Source organism: Anneissia japonica, unplaced genomic scaffold (genome assembly GCF_011630105.1).
Source record: "Anneissia japonica isolate Jap-2015-1 unplaced genomic scaffold, ASM1163010v1 scaffold1587_len1432017_cov164, whole genome shotgun sequence".
Classification (NCBI taxonomy): Eukaryota; Metazoa; Echinodermata; class Crinoidea; order Comatulida; family Comatulidae; genus Anneissia; species Anneissia japonica.
The window spans coordinates 296,941-317,457 of record NW_022713643.1 but is presented as its reverse complement, the minus strand read 5'-3'; the positions used below and the strand labels follow the sequence as shown (position 1 = coordinate 317,457).

General features: G+C 34.5%; 2 protein-coding genes across 2 annotated transcripts; one reads left to right on the top strand and one right to left on the bottom strand.

Annotated features, from left to right (window-relative positions):
• Positions 1-6: 6 nt before the first annotated feature.
• LOC117108647 lies at positions 7-11,155 on the bottom strand. Its single transcript, XM_033250738.1, has 7 exons — positions 10,972-11,155; positions 8,359-9,480; positions 6,963-7,191; positions 4,339-4,572; positions 3,073-3,934; positions 2,105-2,354; positions 7-563 (listed from the first exon to the last, which is right to left on the bottom strand). The coding sequence occupies exons 2-7, from the start codon at positions 9,448-9,450 to the stop codon at positions 339-341; spliced, it is 2,892 nt and encodes a 963-aa protein (XP_033106629.1). The 5' UTR covers positions 9,451-9,480; positions 10,972-11,155; the 3' UTR covers positions 7-338.
• A 99-nt stretch (positions 11,156-11,254) lies between these two features.
• LOC117108650 (gamma-glutamyl hydrolase-like) lies at positions 11,255-18,999 on the top strand. Its single transcript, XM_033250742.1, has 8 exons — positions 11,255-11,464; positions 12,151-12,313; positions 13,175-13,262; positions 14,713-14,854; positions 15,214-15,326; positions 16,235-16,325; positions 16,417-16,560; positions 17,431-18,999. Exons 1-8 carry the CDS (start codon positions 11,359-11,361, stop codon positions 17,553-17,555), a joined length of 972 nt encoding a protein of 323 aa, XP_033106633.1. The 5' UTR covers positions 11,255-11,358; the 3' UTR covers positions 17,556-18,999.
• Positions 19,000-20,517: the final 1,518 nt, after the last annotated feature.

Genomic DNA, 20,517 nt, shown 5'->3' with positions numbered 1-20,517 from the left:
ATAATAATCACAATAAACAAAAAGTCTTCTGTAACAAAATAATCAAATTTGTCAGCCTATAGGTGCATTTCTCTGTCAAGATAAAGAGAAATGACTACGAATATTTGCATTTGAGCAAACTTAAATGAGTTAAATTTAAGCCATGATATCTTTTACAAGGTTTTTGCATAATTTTCAATTTTAGTTAGTCATCAATTTTAAAGCTTTAAGAATTGTATATCTGAAATTATGACAACATTAAAATAAATTTGACTTGAGAACTCTGGTATAGTATCGCCAAATAAGTTAGTCTCTGAATAGTAATTTCCACAAATTAAAAAAGCAAAATAATTTGGTAATCACGGTAGAACTTGAGATCGCAACTCATGGCGTGACTGCTCGCGTACTTGCAGTCGTAGATCTTTCTTTTGCTGATTCGCATGTTCAATGTCCTGGAAACGGTGTCGTATGGCCATTTGTTTACTACGCATCATCTTGTCACGTGCCACTTCTTGGTCGTGTTTTTCTTTCATGTTCGTACTATGCTCCTCCCATTTTCTCTGAGTTAGTTGTTGTTTAATAGCCTGTGAGATAAAAAGTCAATCAATCAATCAGTCAATCAATCATTCAGTCAATCGTAATGCCAGTATACACTGCAAGCTGTTTTAAGGCACTGGGACATTTATTTATTTATTTAACCATATTTCGAGAGGGTGATCCATCCAGCATCAGCTGATTCTTTTAGGGGCCCTCAACAATACAAACAAGATTTGCATACATGATACATCAATATGAAACATACATCAAGAAAAGCAAATGTACAATTTTTAAAATTTAAAATTGTTAAAACTCAAAATGCAATAAGGATGACAGGTAGAAGTTTCAATTGCAAATGGTGTATTATTAATCATATGTGACAAAGACAAGCCAAACCACTCACTCGTCGTAAATACTGTTTCAGAGATAATGGCCAAAACATGCTGGGATGTCAAAGTTTTTGAAATATATTTTATTGCACTAAACTAACCTTTATATATCTATATATCATGCTATGCTGTTATTTTTCCCAGTTTCAATGTTAAAACAACAATTTTTAATAATTTAGTGATGGTTTCTGCCTAAGATATGCTCAAAATCATAAATTTTGAAGGCTGATTTTTCAAATATTGTTCTGCAGCTGTATGTAGAGAGCTCTCATTTCACTGTTTAACTGTATAAATAAACTAAAAATCAATTTTTATGACGAGTGACTGGTTTGGCTTGTCTTTGCCACATAAACTCTTTAGGTTAAGTTTTAAAATTTTAAAATGTGCTGGAATTTTTTATAGAAATGTCAAATGAGGTAAAATATTTAGGTCCTTTATAATTAAAAGAATGTTCAAAAAGTTTGCATTGTGGTCTTGGAACGACAAAGTCTCCCCTGGAAAATTGCTGTATGGACATTCGATCATTAGCAGTAATCCTGGCAAGTCTATGACAGATAATAGATGGGGCGAGATTGCTGGAAGCTCGATAGGCCAGGCAGCCAGGTTGGAAATCGTTTGAGAAATATTAATGTTTGATGAATAGTAGTGCCACTGACTATCAGTTTTTTAAACATCTTCTCCTCATTCCTGACATTTTTAACCTACCAGCCATCAACTATAATTAACACATACGTCCCCCACCAGGGCTTCTCTTCTTTAGAACAATCTCTCTAATAATGTTCACAAGAACTTATTCGGCATGCAGTAGGTTTGTTGCTTTATTCTGTGACCGCTTCTCATGGTGTGGAGTCATTTACTTGTAACATTTTATACAATATACAGTCATTTATCTTGTAATGATTTACATAACTACTGTATATTAATTTTGGTGGTGGTTATTACCTCCATAAATGTTTTTACCATTGATATTGTTGTACTGTATTATCTACATTATCATATCAATAATATTTATTTTTTATTTATTTTCTTTACATACATTGTTTTATATTATAAAGTACCAGTTTCCTTTGGAAAGTGATGCTAGTCACTGAATGGATCCCTGAATAAAGATATATCAAAATTAAATATATTGTACATGAAGTTTAAATGTATTTTAAAAATCTAATTTTAGAAAAGGTTTGAAAAAGATGATGTTTTACCCGTCTTCGTGCCATTGTCTCCTCTATCTCATATTGTCTCTGCATCTTGATATCTTCTCGTCGTTGTTTTTGTTGGCTGATAGCTTGTATTCGAAGACGCTCCTTATCTACATGCCGCTCAGCATTCTCCTGCTGTTGCTTAGCAATACTTGCGCTGGCGGCTCTCTTGGCTTCTTGAACGTTTCTTAACTTCTGCTCATTATCATTCTGCCTTGCGATATCCCTTCTTATCACGTCAGCAGTATATTTCCTATTAGTTGGATTAAAAGCAACAATGAATGGACTGACTTATGCGCATACTATTCTAATGTCCTGCCCAGACTATCAAATTTTATTTGATATACCTAAATATGGTCATGATGACATCACATCATGACCATATATAGGTACATCATAACTATATATGGTTATGCAACAGTTTTTTGCTAAAGAAAATTTTGTAGTCTGGACATATTTAAGCTTTTCCCACACTATATAATTCTATGTGACAAATAATATGACGTACATATAATGTGCCTGATGATGTCATATTATTATTACAACCAAATATGGGCATATCATATTTAATTGTCAGTTAAACTTTGATATTGTAGACAAACCTTTTAAACCTGAACAAACAGCTATACACCATTTTATCTGGTCTATTTTAAGACAGCGCCACCAACCTCTAGCAACTTTTCACTGGGGGACTTCCAACAGCTTAGCCTGAGCAAATTTCATTATTTTTTAACACATACCTTCTTCTTGTGTAGTACCTCGACAACCAAAAACACTGCAGGTTTTTTGTTTTCAAAGACTAGCCTAGGGTAACTCACTACAACAAGAAGGTCCCTCACCCCGTCACAGAGCAAAGATAAAACATATAAATACCTAGACCTCGGGAAGTCCCCCAGTGGTAGTTGCCAGGTTATTAGACATATTCGTTTCAAATTTAGTGAAAATCATGTATAGAATACATTTCAACGCACCTGTATTGCTCTGCCTTGGCAGCTTTCATCTGCTCATTTTCTTGTTTTTTATCATTCCAGCTCTCCTCCCGATTGGTGACCTGCTTGCGCCGATACTCAATGAAGCTTTGCTCCTTTGCCTCACGAGCCAAATCTTTATTCGCAAATTGCGTCCACAATGCCTGGCTCGGCGTTACTTTTAACTGGCTTGGAGGAGGAGGAGGATGTGGATGTTTCATCTCCCATTCCATTCTGGCACGATCACTCCTGATCGAAGCATCAACTGATTTGATGAAGTGGTTCGAGCCATTAACTAGCCCGTTGGGGGCATCTTTCATGTATGGTTGAACCCGTGCCTCTAATGAATCATGATCATTGCTGTATTTTACATCATTTGAATTGAGAGACTTGTTGGACTTTAGTTTCATCCCTGACAGTGAGTGTTGGCTTAGTGGAATAGAATCAGTTCTAACACTAAGGCCAGGTAATGGTAATGTCTGTGTCTCGGTAGTCACCACTCTACTCATTCTAACTTCTTCAAAATTCTTCCTATCATATTCATGTCCTAATTCATTACTCTTTTCCACACCACTCTCAGAGCCTTGCGCAAAGCATACGTCGTTTTCCAATTCATTACCCCGGCGGAACGACACGCTTTTCTTACCCCAAGGCTCCCTATTTAGCAGACGAGTTTTATCCTGTATCACCATCTTATGGTCGATGAGTTGCTTTATCACTTTATCATTTAATTCATCTTTGGTCATGGTGGTTCCAGGAATAATTTGGTCAATATCTTCAGATTTAACCACACTTTCTTTTACACTTGTATGACAGTAGGGAGAATTTCCTGTGCTACGTCTATGCAATGGTATCTTTGCATAATCTGCCCAAAAAAAAAAAATATTAAAAAATCATTCTCTAATTTGAATTTTATAACAGGCATTCAAATTCTTTTAAATTTTAACATCAGAGATCGTTAACTAAAGATAGCACATCAGCATGCAAATTCTATAACAACCATGGTAACAACTAGGACGCCCTCTCTCAAAAGTTATTACTTTTTATGCTTCTTTTTACTGAACACTAACGCTTCTATTTGTTACGCGCGTAGATCGCTATCTTGTATTAATACATTTGATGAAAATCTTTAGGGCTACAATTCGACTGTCGCTTCACACCAAAATAAGCGACCTTATTTTCATGTATCTAGCCTCGTCATTATTGCTTCCTAGATTTGGCCCGGTGCTAAATGATTGACGGTCATTGCAATGGTATATAAAAACTCACCTGATGTCAGAGTATGGTTTGATTTAACTGGTAAAGATGTGGTGTACCCTGATAATGCCTGAAATGGGTAGTGTGGGTCATTCTCCAGACTCTGTCTGGCAAACAGTGGCATCTGGATTCCCAATTTGATTCGATCATAATGTTCTTTCTGCAGCCAAACTGCTGTCTGTTTTGGGATCTTAATAGTGGTTCCGTTGAAGAATCTAACAACCAGATTATTCGTATCTGCTGTACCTGCAATGGATAAGGTAATAGCAATTTTATTTTTATGTTTACATTATTGCAAATTGTAATTTAACAATGTGTACTATTAAAGAAGTTTTGTGCCTTTCTGTTGTTTATTACCATTATGCCAATGGTACCACATACCAAATACTTCAATTTCCCCAAAATTACACTTTACTTTTGAAAAAACAAGATATCAATAGGTACAATTACAAGTAAATTGCTAGCAAAATGCAGGCACAGTGCTCCCCATGGCGAAGGTTAGGGTGATAAAAGTAAAAAGAGATTGTACCAGGGGGGTCCACATGTCCCCTTCTTTTAGAAATGCAGATGTACTGTACTGGGTTCTTAAAAGTGCACATGAGCCAATTATCCTTAAGCTCATTTCCAACAACCTATTAAGAGTGCAATGGCCATGCACTGTTCTCAACTGAGAAAGGGCTTCAAGGTTCAACGTCATTGGACTGAATAGAAACGGTAACTTAAAAACATGAAAACAAGCATATCGTGACATCAAATTAGTATATTGTGACAGACCCATTTCTATACAAGATGCAGTACCGGTAAGTACTCATGGAAAGACAGACAACAAAAGAGTTGAGACTTTCCCCCACATTAGGTCAACATATTTATATAGGTCAATGATTAGATGAATAGAAAAGGCAACTTTAAATCATAAAAACAAGCATAGCGTGTCATCAAATATAATAGTATATTGTGACAGATCTACTTTTATACGAGGTGCGGTACCATTAAGTACTCATGGGTGAAGACTGACTCAAAAAAGCAAGACCTTCCCCCACACTAGGCCAACACATTTATATAGGTCAATGACTAGATGAAGAAACAGCAACTTAAAAACATAAAAACAAGCATATCCTGCCATCAAATAAATAAGGGTATATTGTGACATACAGTACCTACTTTTAAACAAGGTGCGGTATGTAGGACCGTTAAATACATATGGGTGAAGAAAGACTACAAAAGAGTAAGAACTTCCCCCCAAACTAGGCCAACATACTTATATAGGTCAATAATTGAATGAATAGACATGGCAACTTAAAAACATAAAAAGAAGGATATCATGCCATCAAAAATAATATACTGTGGTGGACCTACTTTTAAACGAAGTTAGGTACCGTTAAAAACATAAGGGTGAAGACAAACTACAAAAGAGTATAAAACCTTGCCCCATGCTAGGCCAACATATTTATAGGTCAATGATTGGTTGAATAAGAAACGGCAACTTTAAAACATAAAAACACGCATATCCAGACATCAAATATAATAGTATATTGTGACAGACATAGTTTTAAGGTGGCGGTACCATTAAATACTTATGGTTGAAGACAGACGACAAAAGAGAAATACCATCCTTCACAATTTATTATAGCTCAGCATATTTATAGGTCAACCACTAATGGCCTCAGAGTGCTGAGTGCACTATAAAATGCTTTTGAGAAAACATGTCATGCTTTTGTTGATATTGTTCATATTTTTCGGTCGGGAATCAGTAAATATTTGTTGACAGGCACCATGAATACATTTCAGATGTGCTTTACTGCAAGCAGGATGTGGTGTTTAATTGAAACTAGTTTTCAACTTTTTTTTTTCTCAACAAGAAGCCATTTAAACTGCTTCATAACCTTTGAATTTATTCAATTTATGTATTGCTCAGTTAGGTATTTCCGTGGGCTTCATGTATTGTCACTGTATGATGGACAGCAAAGTTAATTTTTTGGAAACATATTTTTAATGAAGTAATTGATGTCTCGCACGCACATGTTTGTTCGACATTTTAAAGTTTCTTCAACTGTATTCTTGATCTATCTTTTAAATGGCATCGGTGATCATACTTTTTGCATACTTTATGAAAGTAGGATAATGTATTGTGTATTGTTGTCAAAATTGTTTCCCTTTCAATAAGTGCAACTAAAGAGGAACACAAAATGTCAGGCCTAGAAAATACAACATTTTTTGTGCCAGCCATTAAAATTCTCTTGGCAAAATGCATGTACTGTAGCACTAACCACAAAGTGGTTGTCTGTTTTGGTAAAATTTGAGCTGAGTAGATAGCTGAGAGGTATATTTTTTTTGCTTTTTGGGCTGAAGACCCAGGTTCAGACCAGGCCAGCTGTCAATCTAATTGACTCCTCAAAATAACACTAGTATTAGAACTAGGCGATAAAAAGGGGCAACGATCCTTGCTTTACTCATTACAAAGTAAGTGTTGTGGAGGGTAACTGAAAAAAAAGCGTACTAAAAACAAATACTGTGTTTTGTGTGGGTAAAATGGATATTTGTCTTAAATATAATTTCTGTGTCCAAATCTCTGGTTTATCAAAGTGTTCCATTGCCAAATTCTAATACCAATGGACACAATATAAGGTCGTACTTACCCCTTGCAAACCTGCCTTCTGTTCCCTCTAGTACTGTACCAGGGGCATAGCAAACACCGTCCTTATCACAAGGGGCTAGAACATTGTCTCCAGGTAGAATAGGGTGTCGCAAACCATCATCATGTTTAATGATGTCAACAATTGCAGTTTCCTGGAAGCGATTTTTTGTTGAGCGAGTTCCAACTGGGTGTTCATTGAATGCAATCAGAAAGTATCCATTCACTGTAACCTTTTGGGGAAAACAGTTAACAAAATTTACTACTACATACTCTGGCACCCATTATCAAAAAGTTAAATACATTTCAAAACAAATCTTTAAAATTATATTTATTCAAGTGGTATTGCTCATTAATTCAATGTCGAAATTATGAAACGTAATAATAATAATAACGATTTTTTAACGTGTATGCTTGACACCTTTACCTCTGATGATTAGTGTCCAAAATCTACTACAAACAATAAAATGTAATAATGAATCATTGTCATCATTATATAACACTTTTGGCATACAATAAGACCATCCAAGTTTCTTTCCTATTATTCTTTCTTTCTCTGATTCTTTAATATTGACGTTAAATATATTTTACTAGATAACATATGCATATATTTGATCACTTCACTAAAAAATTGTACATATTGTAACTGGACTAGGCCAAGGCCTGTTATGTATACATTTTGTCTGTATTAAACATTTTTAAATCTTTTTCAATTTAAATTTGGAGGTATGTTCTAGTCTGCTAACATCATTATTAGATAGGCTTATTTTCATAAAGACTTCTACGAATGGATACCTTGTTCGAAGCAAGGAATCAAGTTGTCTTTACTGAGTACCGCTTGCGTATATTATTTGGTAGGAATTTTTCTTATTGTTTTTTATTCATATTATCTCTTTTTGCTTTTTGTTATGATCATAGTATTGCTTCCATTTCAAAAAACTGTATAAAAATTAAATGCATTTCAAAACAAATCTTAAAGTTTTCATATTAATTATTATTGTCTTTTTGCTATTTGTTATTATCATAAAAAGTATGCTTGCATTTCGTGTTACAAGCTCTGCTTTTTTGGTTTCGATACTTTGCATTAGTGTAAATAATTGAAATTGATTGTGTAATGTAATATGATGGTAGATTGTCCGAGATGACCACGACAGAGAAATTCCTGAATGACAAAAAAACACAATGGAAATTATTTCTTGGGCCTAAAATCTACAGATGCCCTGATGCAGCCCCTGAGAAGTAGGACCAAAAGAAGCTTTATATAGCCAGAATCTCAGACCCCTCTGTTACGCCACTCTGGGTTTCACAACATGTCTTTGCACTTTATATAAATTTACTAAATTATTGACTTAATGAGTACAAAGTTTGTAATATGAGTGAAAATTTTTCTTCTTCCTTACCTGCTGCTTAACAACACCCATATAGTAGTAGCCATCTCTGTCCCTGCGAGCCAGAACCTGTGCCCCATTAAGCAGTGTCCCAGCTATCGGAGAAAAATCCTCATCCAGGTCGTAAACGATTGGGTGAACGTGAGATGAATGCGAATCCCATGTTAAATCTGGCAGGATGTACTGACTCCGAGTGTTGAATGTGTTTGCTGGTTCTTTTAAGTACACAACCTGTGCCATGATAGGCTGATTGTCCAGTGATGAAGGCACATTACAAACCTTCTGAGACTTCGTCTCTACAACACCAGCCACAAATGTTGTTGTGTTTACCTCCGAAAAATTATCTAGCATTGTTGTAATACTAGTATTTGGAATTGAATCTTCATTTAAATATGTGCGTACATTGTGAACAGGTGAGTTGAGCATTGTTGTAGTAACTGTTTCCACCAATGGCTGCTGTAGAATTGATGTCGTTGTTCTTGCAAGTCTGTTGTCTGCAGATATTATTGGCTTCACACTATCGACACGTCCGTTGCGAGAAACACAGATCAAATGTAATGTTCCATCTGTTTGGATTGCAAGTTGTTCGAGCAGCCCAACATCAAATAAATCTGGTTCTGAATCAGCGAAAAGGATGACATGGACCGGCCTACCATTACTACGCAATTCTGCTAGATAAACGACTTCTTGGGAACATTGATCCGGGAGCCTGTCTGTAATTAAATAGATTGAATCGCAGGATGAATCTGCGTATGCTGCTATAAAAGCATCCTTCATATTTGAACCGGTTTTACATGTCAAGTTCTTGATCCATTCTGCGGCGAGGGTCACGGTCTGTGGCGTACATTGTACGAGTTTATCTGCCCATGGCGTGATCTCTGTGGCAACAGCCATGATGTTAAATTTGGCGTTGATCTGCCCATACGCTCTTGCCAGTAACACCTCTGTTAAGTGTTTCTTCACAATGTTCAAGTATACAAACATACTGCTGGATGTGTTGATTAAGAATGTTACATTTTTTTCCTCCAGTTCTCCAAATATTGTGGGCATACCACAAGGTTTCATAACAGGTAATAATGCCATATTGTCTACCTGACTAAGCATCTGTTTGGTATATTATTAATTAGGCTCAACCTAAATATAGAACATAGAAAGAAAATAATATCAAATTTTACTTTAAATATTTATAAATAGAGTTAGAAACTAAAAACATGATTATTTACTTCATACAAAATGTTATTCAACTCACTAAATTTTAATTTTATCATAGTTAGATGCTAACATATTTTTGCACATTTAGCAAATTTCATCGTTTGATTAAAATGACATTTACATATACTTATTAATAATATTTTTAATATATCTTGGGTGAACAATTCTAACATGACTGACTAGAGAGTATTACTGTATTTTGTACAAAAATGTGAACCATGTTATGCTACCCATGCTAACTTTAAATGTTAGTAGAATGGGTAGCACATTGTTTTGACTAACAATTCTATTTTAGAAACACAAGCTGTCACTGGCTTCAGGGGAATGCACTACTGTATTGTACAATTGTAAAGTACCCTACATCTGTCTGTACTGCAGAAAAATAATTAATAAGTATCAACAATACGATCCAATACAATCTAACCTAAATTAATACCACTCATTCACAATTGGACAATTTAAAAAAAAACAAACATTACAAACGTCTTCTAAGCACCAAAAACATCACTATTAATAGTCTACAATAAACAAATAATTTTCATGTAATGTAAAGAAATACTCGACAATATATTTAACAATAGAGGGAGCTAGATATGTTAATCTAATTTTCAGGCATGGCAGAACTATTTAATGAGTATCATGACTGCAAAAGATTTCTTACCTCTAGATCCAGGTGGTTAATTCAACTTTTGGACTTTGATTAAAATACTGATGGCAAGTTTCATAATTTTACTGGGAGAAACCAGATGCAGTATTTAAAAATACATATTGCGAATTTCCTGGGTCCTTCCCAAAAAAATGACCAAAATACAGGATATTTCATTTTCCGAAGTTGTCATCCGTTGATATAATGCCTTTAATATTACTAATTATAAAAATGGTCCTGCCTACCCATTTTGTTGAGTCAACGATGTTTATTGATAAAATTTTAACCTGAATTCTAATTCTATTACAATTTTAATGTACTGTAAATAAATCAATTGACGTTTGCCTAGCCAATCATGCCGAGTAGTAGTATTAGTAAGCCTATTAAATGTTATAATTATTCATCATTATTATCTGCAGCCGGATCTCTACTACTAAGCTAGGCCTAGGCTAGGCTTAGGCTTCTCTTTTGTGTATACAACTCCCTGAACGATACTATATAAAGTAGCATAAGATTGGCCTACTACTACACCAGAGCCTAGTATGGCGATAATAATAGAGAACCCGGTCCTTAATTAATACTAGGCCTAGCTAGGCCCTAGGCTCACTACTGTCGTTTCAGGCTAGGCCTAGGACTAGCTGACGCCAGGGTCGTACAGGCGTCCTCGTGTGGAGGGACTAAAATTCTCCACTGCATGTGATTGCGAACGAGTTTTCGATTAATTGACTGAGTGTATCTAGTTTTTAACGAAGACACATCGTACTTACTTTAAATTATTTGTTAGAACTTTTGAAACTTGCTCATTCTGTCGAGGGTGTAATTCTATTTCTTTGTAAAAACGACCAAAACCTAAACAAAACCCAACACATCACAAATTGTTGATTGCTGTTTGGTTGGTTTCCAAGCAGAGTGACCTCCGGAAGAGTATTAAAAAGGAGTATTGGGATATGATCATATCAGGTTACACATGGGTTACACTTTGATGATTTTCTGCATGCCGCCCCCAGCGGCCGAAGATTGATTTGGGAAAGTCCCACATGATAGCCGTAAAGTATCTGTGATCACATGATAGCCGTAAAGGCTTTCTGTTTTTCCACACACAGCCTCAATAGGCCTGGAGACAGCTATTACGCGGTGTCTTATTTCAGGCAAACATGGCCTTTAAATTTGGATTTGGAGTAGTAAAATTCACAGCAGTCATCACATATTTAGTATGTTTGTGTTCAGGTCAACAAAATCTAAATGAGCGTCCAATTATTGGTAAGTTTTACTTTCGAAATTCCTATGAAACAGTAATTGTTTTATACTTTATTTTTTATAGGCCTAGAACTTAAGTAGGCAGTGCAGGTAGGCCTCTGTGTAGTAGACCTGGGACCTAGACCTTTAATTTTTTAGGCCTACACCGCAACCAGGAAGTAGGCCTAATAAATGGAAGGTTGGAGGGCATATCTGCGGGCGTGCCGGGAGGGAGAAACAGAAATTACCAAAAACAAAAACAACAACCTAGTTCCTAGGCATAGTTAAGTATCATTATTGATAGTCTTCAAATTATTAGGCTTAGGCCCTAATAAATATTAATAATAATAGTAATATTACTTACTCTGTCTGGCATGCAGTGTTATGCCTACTCTAGTAGTAGTAGTAGTAGGCCTAGGCCCTAGTTATAGATGGATTTGTTATTCACTAGTAGGAAGTAAACCTAAGCTTAAACAACTCTTGTCAGCTCCCAGTGCATAGTCCCTTAGCAGACTTTCCGGAAGAAACCATGGCAAGGTAAAATTATTACAATTGAATATGAATCTAAAATAAATTATCACTTCAGCAGACTGAATTTATGGGTGTTACATTAGGACTATGCACCCTTGACAGTGATTTTATTTAACCAATGCCATATAGCATTTACACTTACAGGTATTATTTTTCTTTTATTAATCTGTACTCTCCAGGTATAATGTCACAAGAGACCCATGGTAGTCTTGCAAAATTTGGACCGTCGGCGGTTGCCGCATCCTACGTGAAATTTGTAGAGTCAGGCGGTGCTCGTGCCGTGCTTGTCAAGATAAACCAACCGATTGACTATTACACTAAACTGTTTAACTCATTAAATGGGTAGGTATTTAGTGTTTATAACTAATTACAACAAATTATTGTATGCAAATTGTCTATTAATTCTTGTAACAGCTCCACAGTAGTTTGAGCTAAAACATAATTCATAAACACAGAAAGACTATGCAAAGCTCTTGGGGTGGAGTAAATTGCTAATTGAAATGACTAATTACGATAATTGTGTTTAAATTCTTGTGTTTTTTCCAATAATTAATGATCTGTAAGTCAAATTTTATCTTAGTTTAACCATTTTTCAATGCCATTTTGGATTCGACTTTAGGCAAGTTCAACTGTGTATTTTGAACCTTGGACAAACAGCAAAATCACAATACAACGTTCTCAAGAGACAGCCTCTCACACAAAATGCCAGTAACTTTTCAAATTACAACCATTCAAACATGGAATTAAATTAAAATGTTAAAATTCAGTAAATTATATTTGTTTAGCCTTTGAATTCATTGTATTGTATAAATGATTGATTCACTGGTTAGTTTTCGTTTGATATTTATTTTGTTTTTCTACAGTGCTACTGTATGATCTTTATTTAGTAGCGCTATATAAATTCACAGTATGTATGAATGTATATATATATATATATATATATATATATATAAAATATTTTAGACCACAACGGAAAAAAGTTTGCCAGTTCGGTAATTTATTTTGTTTTTATCCTTGAGTATTATTTGTGTATTCAGAATAAAGAGATACAAAAAAATATTATTCTTAAAAGTGAAGTGAGCTATATCTTATTTCAACTAATTCCAATGTACAATACCCAACAATAACCAATTGAAATTATAAGCATTGGAAGAGTACCGAATAGTTTTGTCATTATTCTTGTTGTTATTTTGTAATTTTTAGGTTACTGGTACCAGGAGGGGCCCAGGCAGATGTCCTTAATTCGGGATACGGAAAAGCTACAAAAATATTTTTTGATCTGGCTGTAAAGGTACAATGATCAGTTATTATGACAAGCATGCCTTAGGCCTAGTTTTAGAACCTAGGCAGCTTGAAAGTAGGCGTAACCATCATCTTTTGTTTCAAAAGTTCTTAGCTTTTGTTTGAGAAGAAAAGAGCAGGGGATTGTGTATTGTTCATAACTAGCATCTTTTGTCAACTTTGGATTTTGGTTTTTTAGTCTGTTGTGTGGAAATGAAAAGGCAGGGATTGTGTATTGTTTTAGTAATTACACCAGGAACAACCCCTTGCTCTTTTCTGATAAGTGCATTGTATTCTCAGGGAACAGTTCACTGTTCCCTGGTATTCTCTATTGTGTACATAGGTGGTGCATTAATGGCTATGCAATAATAACATAGACTAAGTTATTATTGTACACAGAACTATAAAGGGGTGGGGGAGGGAGTTAAGTACAGCCACCGCTGTCCAAAGCCACCCAACAATGGATTATACCATTGTAAGGTAGGGGTGGACAATGGGGTGTCTGTCTTGATGCTGGTCTACAATAGGTTTCTGCTGCAGTGCTGGGAGTGTCTTTGTATCAGCTTTTGTGTATTATGAATTAGAAACTGGGTGTAGTCTACATAGGCATAAACATGATCAGCTTCTCTTAATGATGCAATTGAGTGGGTTTTTAAAAAAAATTTTTATATAATAATATTGATTTATGTTTTTATACATACACTTTCATTACTATTGATATACAGTACTTTATTAATAGACAGTATTTTATCAGGTAAAAAACAAGGTATACTTTACTTTTGTTATACTTGTATACTGTAATGCAAGACTATGTTTTCTTTTTCTCATTTTTTTGATTATCTATAATTCTTAATTGTATCAGAAGTAACAGCAATCAAAGTAAGGTGTTTACTATGTTAATGATTATAGTGGAACATAAATGCCTCTCAATCATAAATTTATCATCGTGGAAATTCAATTTGTCTGGCCATACATATAACATAAAGGCATTGGAATTGAAATGTCCTACTTATTCATTTTTTTTAGTTCAATAATTAATAGTAATTTCTCAAAAATTTTATTATAATAAAAAATAATATTAATACTACTGAAAAAAGACAAAGAATAATAGTTAAAAAAAAAATACATTTCCACTTAATTTCATAATTAAGAGAAGCTATGATGTTTATGCCTGTGTAAGGGAAATTAAAATTACGGTACACTGTAAAAAGAATAAAATGTTGACTGTAAAAAAAAAAGAAAATACATTTCCTTCTACTTTTTATTTTTGGATTTTTTCACGATAGCCTAGGTAGTTATTAATTCAAGAAGAATTGAACTCATAGCAGTTTGACTACCAATCAAGTAGTTAAAAAAAAATATAATAACCAATCAAGTAGTTAAAAAAAAAATAATAACATTAAAGTAAAAAAACAGTAATAACAATTAATTTTATTTTAATTTTTTTTTTTAATATTCAGAGCAGTAACAGTGGAGGCTACTTTCCGATATGGGGAACTTGTCAAGGACATGAGCTTCTGGCATCACTCGTTGCAGGTAAAGATATTCTGGTTGGTGGTGTGAAGTCTGAAAACGTCGCGCTGCCGTTACAACTCACCCCAGGTAACAAATCAAATCGATTATAGTTTCTGTAGTTAAGTCTTTCTCGCCGTCTCCGCTCATCTCAAAATTTTCTTTTTGTCACCAAGTACCATACCAAAACCTACAGTCAATGTTGCTTCAAACTCACAAGCTTAAAGCTACGTTCACATCAAGCCCGGACAAAAAATCGTGAATTGTTACGTTTTTTTGAACACTGCGTTGACATCGCGCACAGAACACGGTTATTCTTATTTTAAACAACTTTATGATTGAAATAAATAATTATGTTTTTGGTTGATAATTAACATTTATTTAAAATATACGATTTTTGGTATGATTGTTTCTCATGGTTTCTTTTATCCTATTTTTGTTTGTACCAGATTTTGTTAAAAGTCGTATCTTTGATGTAACAAGAACTCCAGGTTATGTTTTTAAAGCACTGACAACAGAAAATTCAACATACAATCACCATAAATTTGCAGTTACCCCAAAGGTGAGGATGTAATTTTATTCTATTTTATAAATATTTTATTGCGATATAAAAAAAAAGCGTACAAAACGGTAGCACACAGCTAAAAATGTTTGTATTACAATTGATAAGAAAAAATTTAAAACGAATCTAATAATTTAAGCTTTCATAGAATATATTGCACACTTAAATAGTCTAAAAAAAATTCAATTCATGTTTCACCTATATGTACAAACTAAATTAAGTAATAAGATAGCTAGAATAAGAACTATATATATATATATATACAAATTTAAATAAAGAAAAAAATATTGTTTTTACTATTGTATTAAACAAATATGTTGATTAATAATATTGATATTAATGAATTAAAAAATAATAATTAAACTACAAAATTGTCTGCTGCTCTTCTATCTAAGTTGCAATTATTCACAGGCATTTAGTTTTTCAATAATATAAGGTATCGATGAATTTTTGTGTTGCCTTGTTTTCATACTAATTGGTAATGGAAATCTGTTAGAATGACATAGGCTGTATGCACAGTGATGGCCGTATGCCCTGTAATACAGTGATGATAAAGAAGAGAATGTAATACCTCTGATCTGGATTGCTCATTGGCTGGTTTTAGTGAAGCCACTGATGCCATGTTGGGGAGCCAAAACGTCACAAATATGTTACCACAGCACAAAACTTTTGAACCGTTGTGACGACCACAAAAGACGCGACATCGTTCACGCTTTTGTAAACTGCACAAACAGGCGCATTGAGTGGTTAGAGGAGATGATGAGATGATTATGGGGATGATGATTTGATGATGATGATGATAATGATGATCAGTTGTGGATCCAGGAATATACAATACTTTGGCCGTGTGACAAACAAATCCAGTTTTCTGTATATTTTTTTTTATTGAATTTATTTTTTCTCTGCAGAATTTTACCAAGTTTGGACTGGATAAGTTCTTCAGAATTATTTCTGTGAATAAAGATAGCAATGGACTTGAATTTATTTCAACCATGGAAGGTACTATTTCGATTGTTTTAAATACTTACCTGATGTTTGAATATCATCCCTTCTTTTTGTTGTTCATGGCAGTTGTTTTTTTCCTCCGCAGCTTTTGATCACCCAATCTATGCAGTCCAATGGCACCCTGAGAAGAATTCATTTGAATGGAATCCACATAGAGATTCCGCTATTCCACACTCTCCCGGCGCTTTGGCTGTCGCCCAACATGTCGCCAACTTCCTAGTCAGCGAAGGTGATTTTGATTGATAATTATTTTTTACTGTTAAGGCGAGACTTAGTTATACCTTGTTTCTTGCCCCTATTTTTTTAAAGATCGTCAGAGGAAGGCAGAAAATAAAATAACAATTTAATTTTGGTTTTTTATTTAGCAAAGAGTTAGAACAATAACATTTTATATTTATTTTTGCCTCCGTCTGGATGTTTTTCGCAAAACCATTTGCTATATAGGAAAACAAATTTTTTTTTCCGCCCATCTCTGCCTCTTAAAACATCATGCTAGCATATGTTGGCACTTTCTTGGTGTAAAAGAAAAAAGCCAACCCTGTATTTTTTAGGTTAATAGCCTAATGTTGACAATAATGATGTCAATGATACATAAAATTAGTTCAATGATTATGATGATGATGATGATTATGCTCATGATTAATCATTTCGTGTTGATGATGATAATGATAATAATTACATTGATAGACATTATAGTGTTCATTATAACAACAATGCTAGTGATGATGATGCTGTTAGTGATATTGATAAAAACAATTATTGATGATTAGGTTGATGATGGTAATGAGGATAATGATGATGAGAAGGATGATGAGAATGATGATAATGAGAAGATTGATGAAGATGATGATAATGAAAAGGATGATGATGATAATGAGAAGGATGATGAAGGTGATGAAAATGATGATGATGATGAGAAGGATGATGAAGATGATAATGAAAAGGATGGTGATGAGGATGAATATGCTGCATTGATGCTCCTGATGCTACTATGTAAATTAATGATAGTGATTATTTTGATTGAGAATTAAGTCGATTATGATTGTAGGAACAGCCTAGCGTATCAGTGCATAACATGTTTGTTTTCTTCTGTCATCAGCACGGAAGAGCAACCACAGATTCTCCAGCGAAGATGAAGCGTCCAAGTACCTCGTCTACAATTACCAGCCAGTTTACACCGGTGATGTTGAGTCGTATGAGCTGTGTTACTTTCTCGATGTGTGAAAAGAGCATATTGTAATTGTACACTTTGTTTTCGCACAGTCAGTATTAATCATAGTAGTATGTTTTATTGGTGTATTATCTATTTCAGGACAACAATCGAATCAACAGTGGGCGTGTGTTACTTCATCATCACTACCAGCCATATATAATGCATAACACAATGAAAGCCTTTTTAAGATAAGATTGCAATAACGTTTTCTGTCACTTACATTTTACCATTTATACGACCCATGTTAACATAAATTTTAGTCCTAACCTTTAGATTTTGTCAGTGGGTTTCTTCTTCTATTATATGTTGTTCTTTCATTTTGTTTTTTTAAAAAAAAAGGATTTACAGATCCTTATCTTGACGTTGTTTTAAAACTCTGTATATATATTTGATTATATATAAATTATATATATAATAAATGATATTCCATTTTTAATACATTTTAAAGCATAAGATATAGTGCTTCAACTGGAACACTCAGTATATGACTTTCAAATTTCTATTGAAATGTCATTTTTATAGTATGCATGCTAATGTTATTTTTGTATAAAGGTCTGTCCCTATTAAGTTTTATGCGCCAATTTCTTCTAAATTGGCCATATATGGACATGAAGGTATGTAAGAGCTTGTGGTGCAGCGTGTAAGGTGTTGGACTTCTAATCGTAAGATCGTGAGTTTGAGACTGACGCTTGTCGCATTGCTTGTGTCCTTGGGCAAGGCACTTTACTTACGTTTGCCTCTCTCCACCCACGAGTATAAATGGGTACCTGGTAGGATGATGTCGCATTGCAAGTATTAGTCTGTGTCGTCATTAAATTGCACGCACAACTAGGAATATTCCCCAGGGAGTGGAGGAGGTTGCACTTTGTACTGGTTTGATTGTGGATCCGATGACCAGGGGTAAAATAACAACATCGCCAGTGCCCTGTATCCCTTGGCAAAAGGCATGGTATAAATCTCTATATATTATTGTGATGTCATACCACACCCATATATGGTCAAAATGATGTCATATATGGGCACATTTCTGGAATTTGTTACATAACATAGCAATTGGTAGTACTGTGAATGGTGTTAAACAGTACTGATAGGAAGAGATAGGCTGGGTTTATGTATTTTTATATTATGTATATTTGAATTATTAATTCACATGAAGAATATATAGCCTTTTTTATATTTTTTTTTTGTAGAATAAAGTTCTTATTTTCATATAATTTGGTGTTTTCATTTCACTTATTTGCCTCAACTATTGCAACTATATGGGCACATTTCTGGAATTTGTTACATAACATAGCAATTGGTAATATTGTGAATGGTGTTAAACAGTACTGATAGGGTGAGATAGGCTGGGTTTATGTGTTTTTATATTATGTATATTTGAATTTTTAATTCACATGAAGAATATATAGCCTTTTTATATTTTTTTTGTAGAATAAAGTTCTTATTTTAATATAATTTGGTGTTTTCATTTCACTTATTTGCCTCAACTATTGCAATGTATTTATCTATATATTAGGCATTTTTCGTTTTGACTACGCGTCCAGTCTACTACGAACTAATAGAGTGTAACAGACATCTGCCCATGCTCACAAACTTTACTGACTAAATCGGCGTTGTGATCTTCCGGGACTACCCCATTTCTGAATTTGGCGTAGTGGCGACTACTTTAATATTGACCAATCAGATCACTGAATTGTTTGGCAAAACTGTTGATGATTGTTTTTGTTGTGTTGCAACTTACATGGCATCCGCGATCGAGCATTATTCCTTCAATAATGAATTAAAACAAGTGAGTAAATAAATGCTTTATGAAGGCCTATTTATACACATACATATAATAAATCAGGAATGAATAACATAAAATTAGGTAAATCAGGGAATAGGGCAAAAAGGCCCTTAGGCTTAGGGCAGTGGCGGCTCTAGGGTATAATTTCTTTGGGGGGAGGGGGGCGGCTGAGCTGTCCGACAGGGGGACTTGGGCAGATAAAAACCACTACAAATGCTATTAAGCTTGGTTCCCAGTTGCAAAAAAAAACTCCTTGCGGTACACCATGTAGATAGTTCAGAATGTCTCGACGTTTCGATTGAGCTGTTTCTCAGGAGAACAATATCTCAGACATTCTTCTGAAGACGATTGGAGCAACCCACTACGTGGTGTACCGCAAGCGTTAAAATACATTATTACGTCGCCATGCAAACTTTCAAACATTACCGCAATTACTTGGTGACAACATTTTTAATTTAGAAACTAGCAGAGTGATTACATTAACTGATAATATACTAGTGTATCCAGTGGTGTTACGCCTATGAGCTAAGGTCCTTAAGGTGCCAGGAATATTAATCAGCTTGCTTTTCTCCTGTACCAATGTCCCTAAAAGGGAAGACCTGAATAAGCAGAAAATGTGAAATACTTTAAAATACTGTTGAAAACAGCCACACAGTTTGGCTAACAATTTCGCCAAAAAACCCCAAATTGTCGGATTTTTTACACATTTTCTCTTGGGGCCACATCCGAGTTGTGTTAGGAGGCCCTTCTTACGCTCCAGTGGGGGAATCGTCCAACCTACCCCTCCCCACGCGTCAGGCAAATTGCGATGCCACCACTGGAATTATGCCTTTGTGTGATTGTGTTTCAAATGAATAGAAATTCCCGTCCTAACCACGTAGTAATAATATATTTTTAAGGCTGATATTTTACGACTCAGTTGATTAACTGTGATATTAGTTCTCTCAGCATTTCGTATTGATATACGAAAATGTTGATAGGCCTATTACCTTTACCTTATTGTATAGTACAGTATAAGAATATACAGATGGACGATTAATCACGAGAACACAGACAGATGCGAAGGGCCGCTGTTTCGTTGACAGTGGTAAAAAAAACCACAGAATTAGACAGTAAAAAACCAATATATATATATATATATATAATATATATATATGTATGTATATATACTCGCAGATTCTCCTATA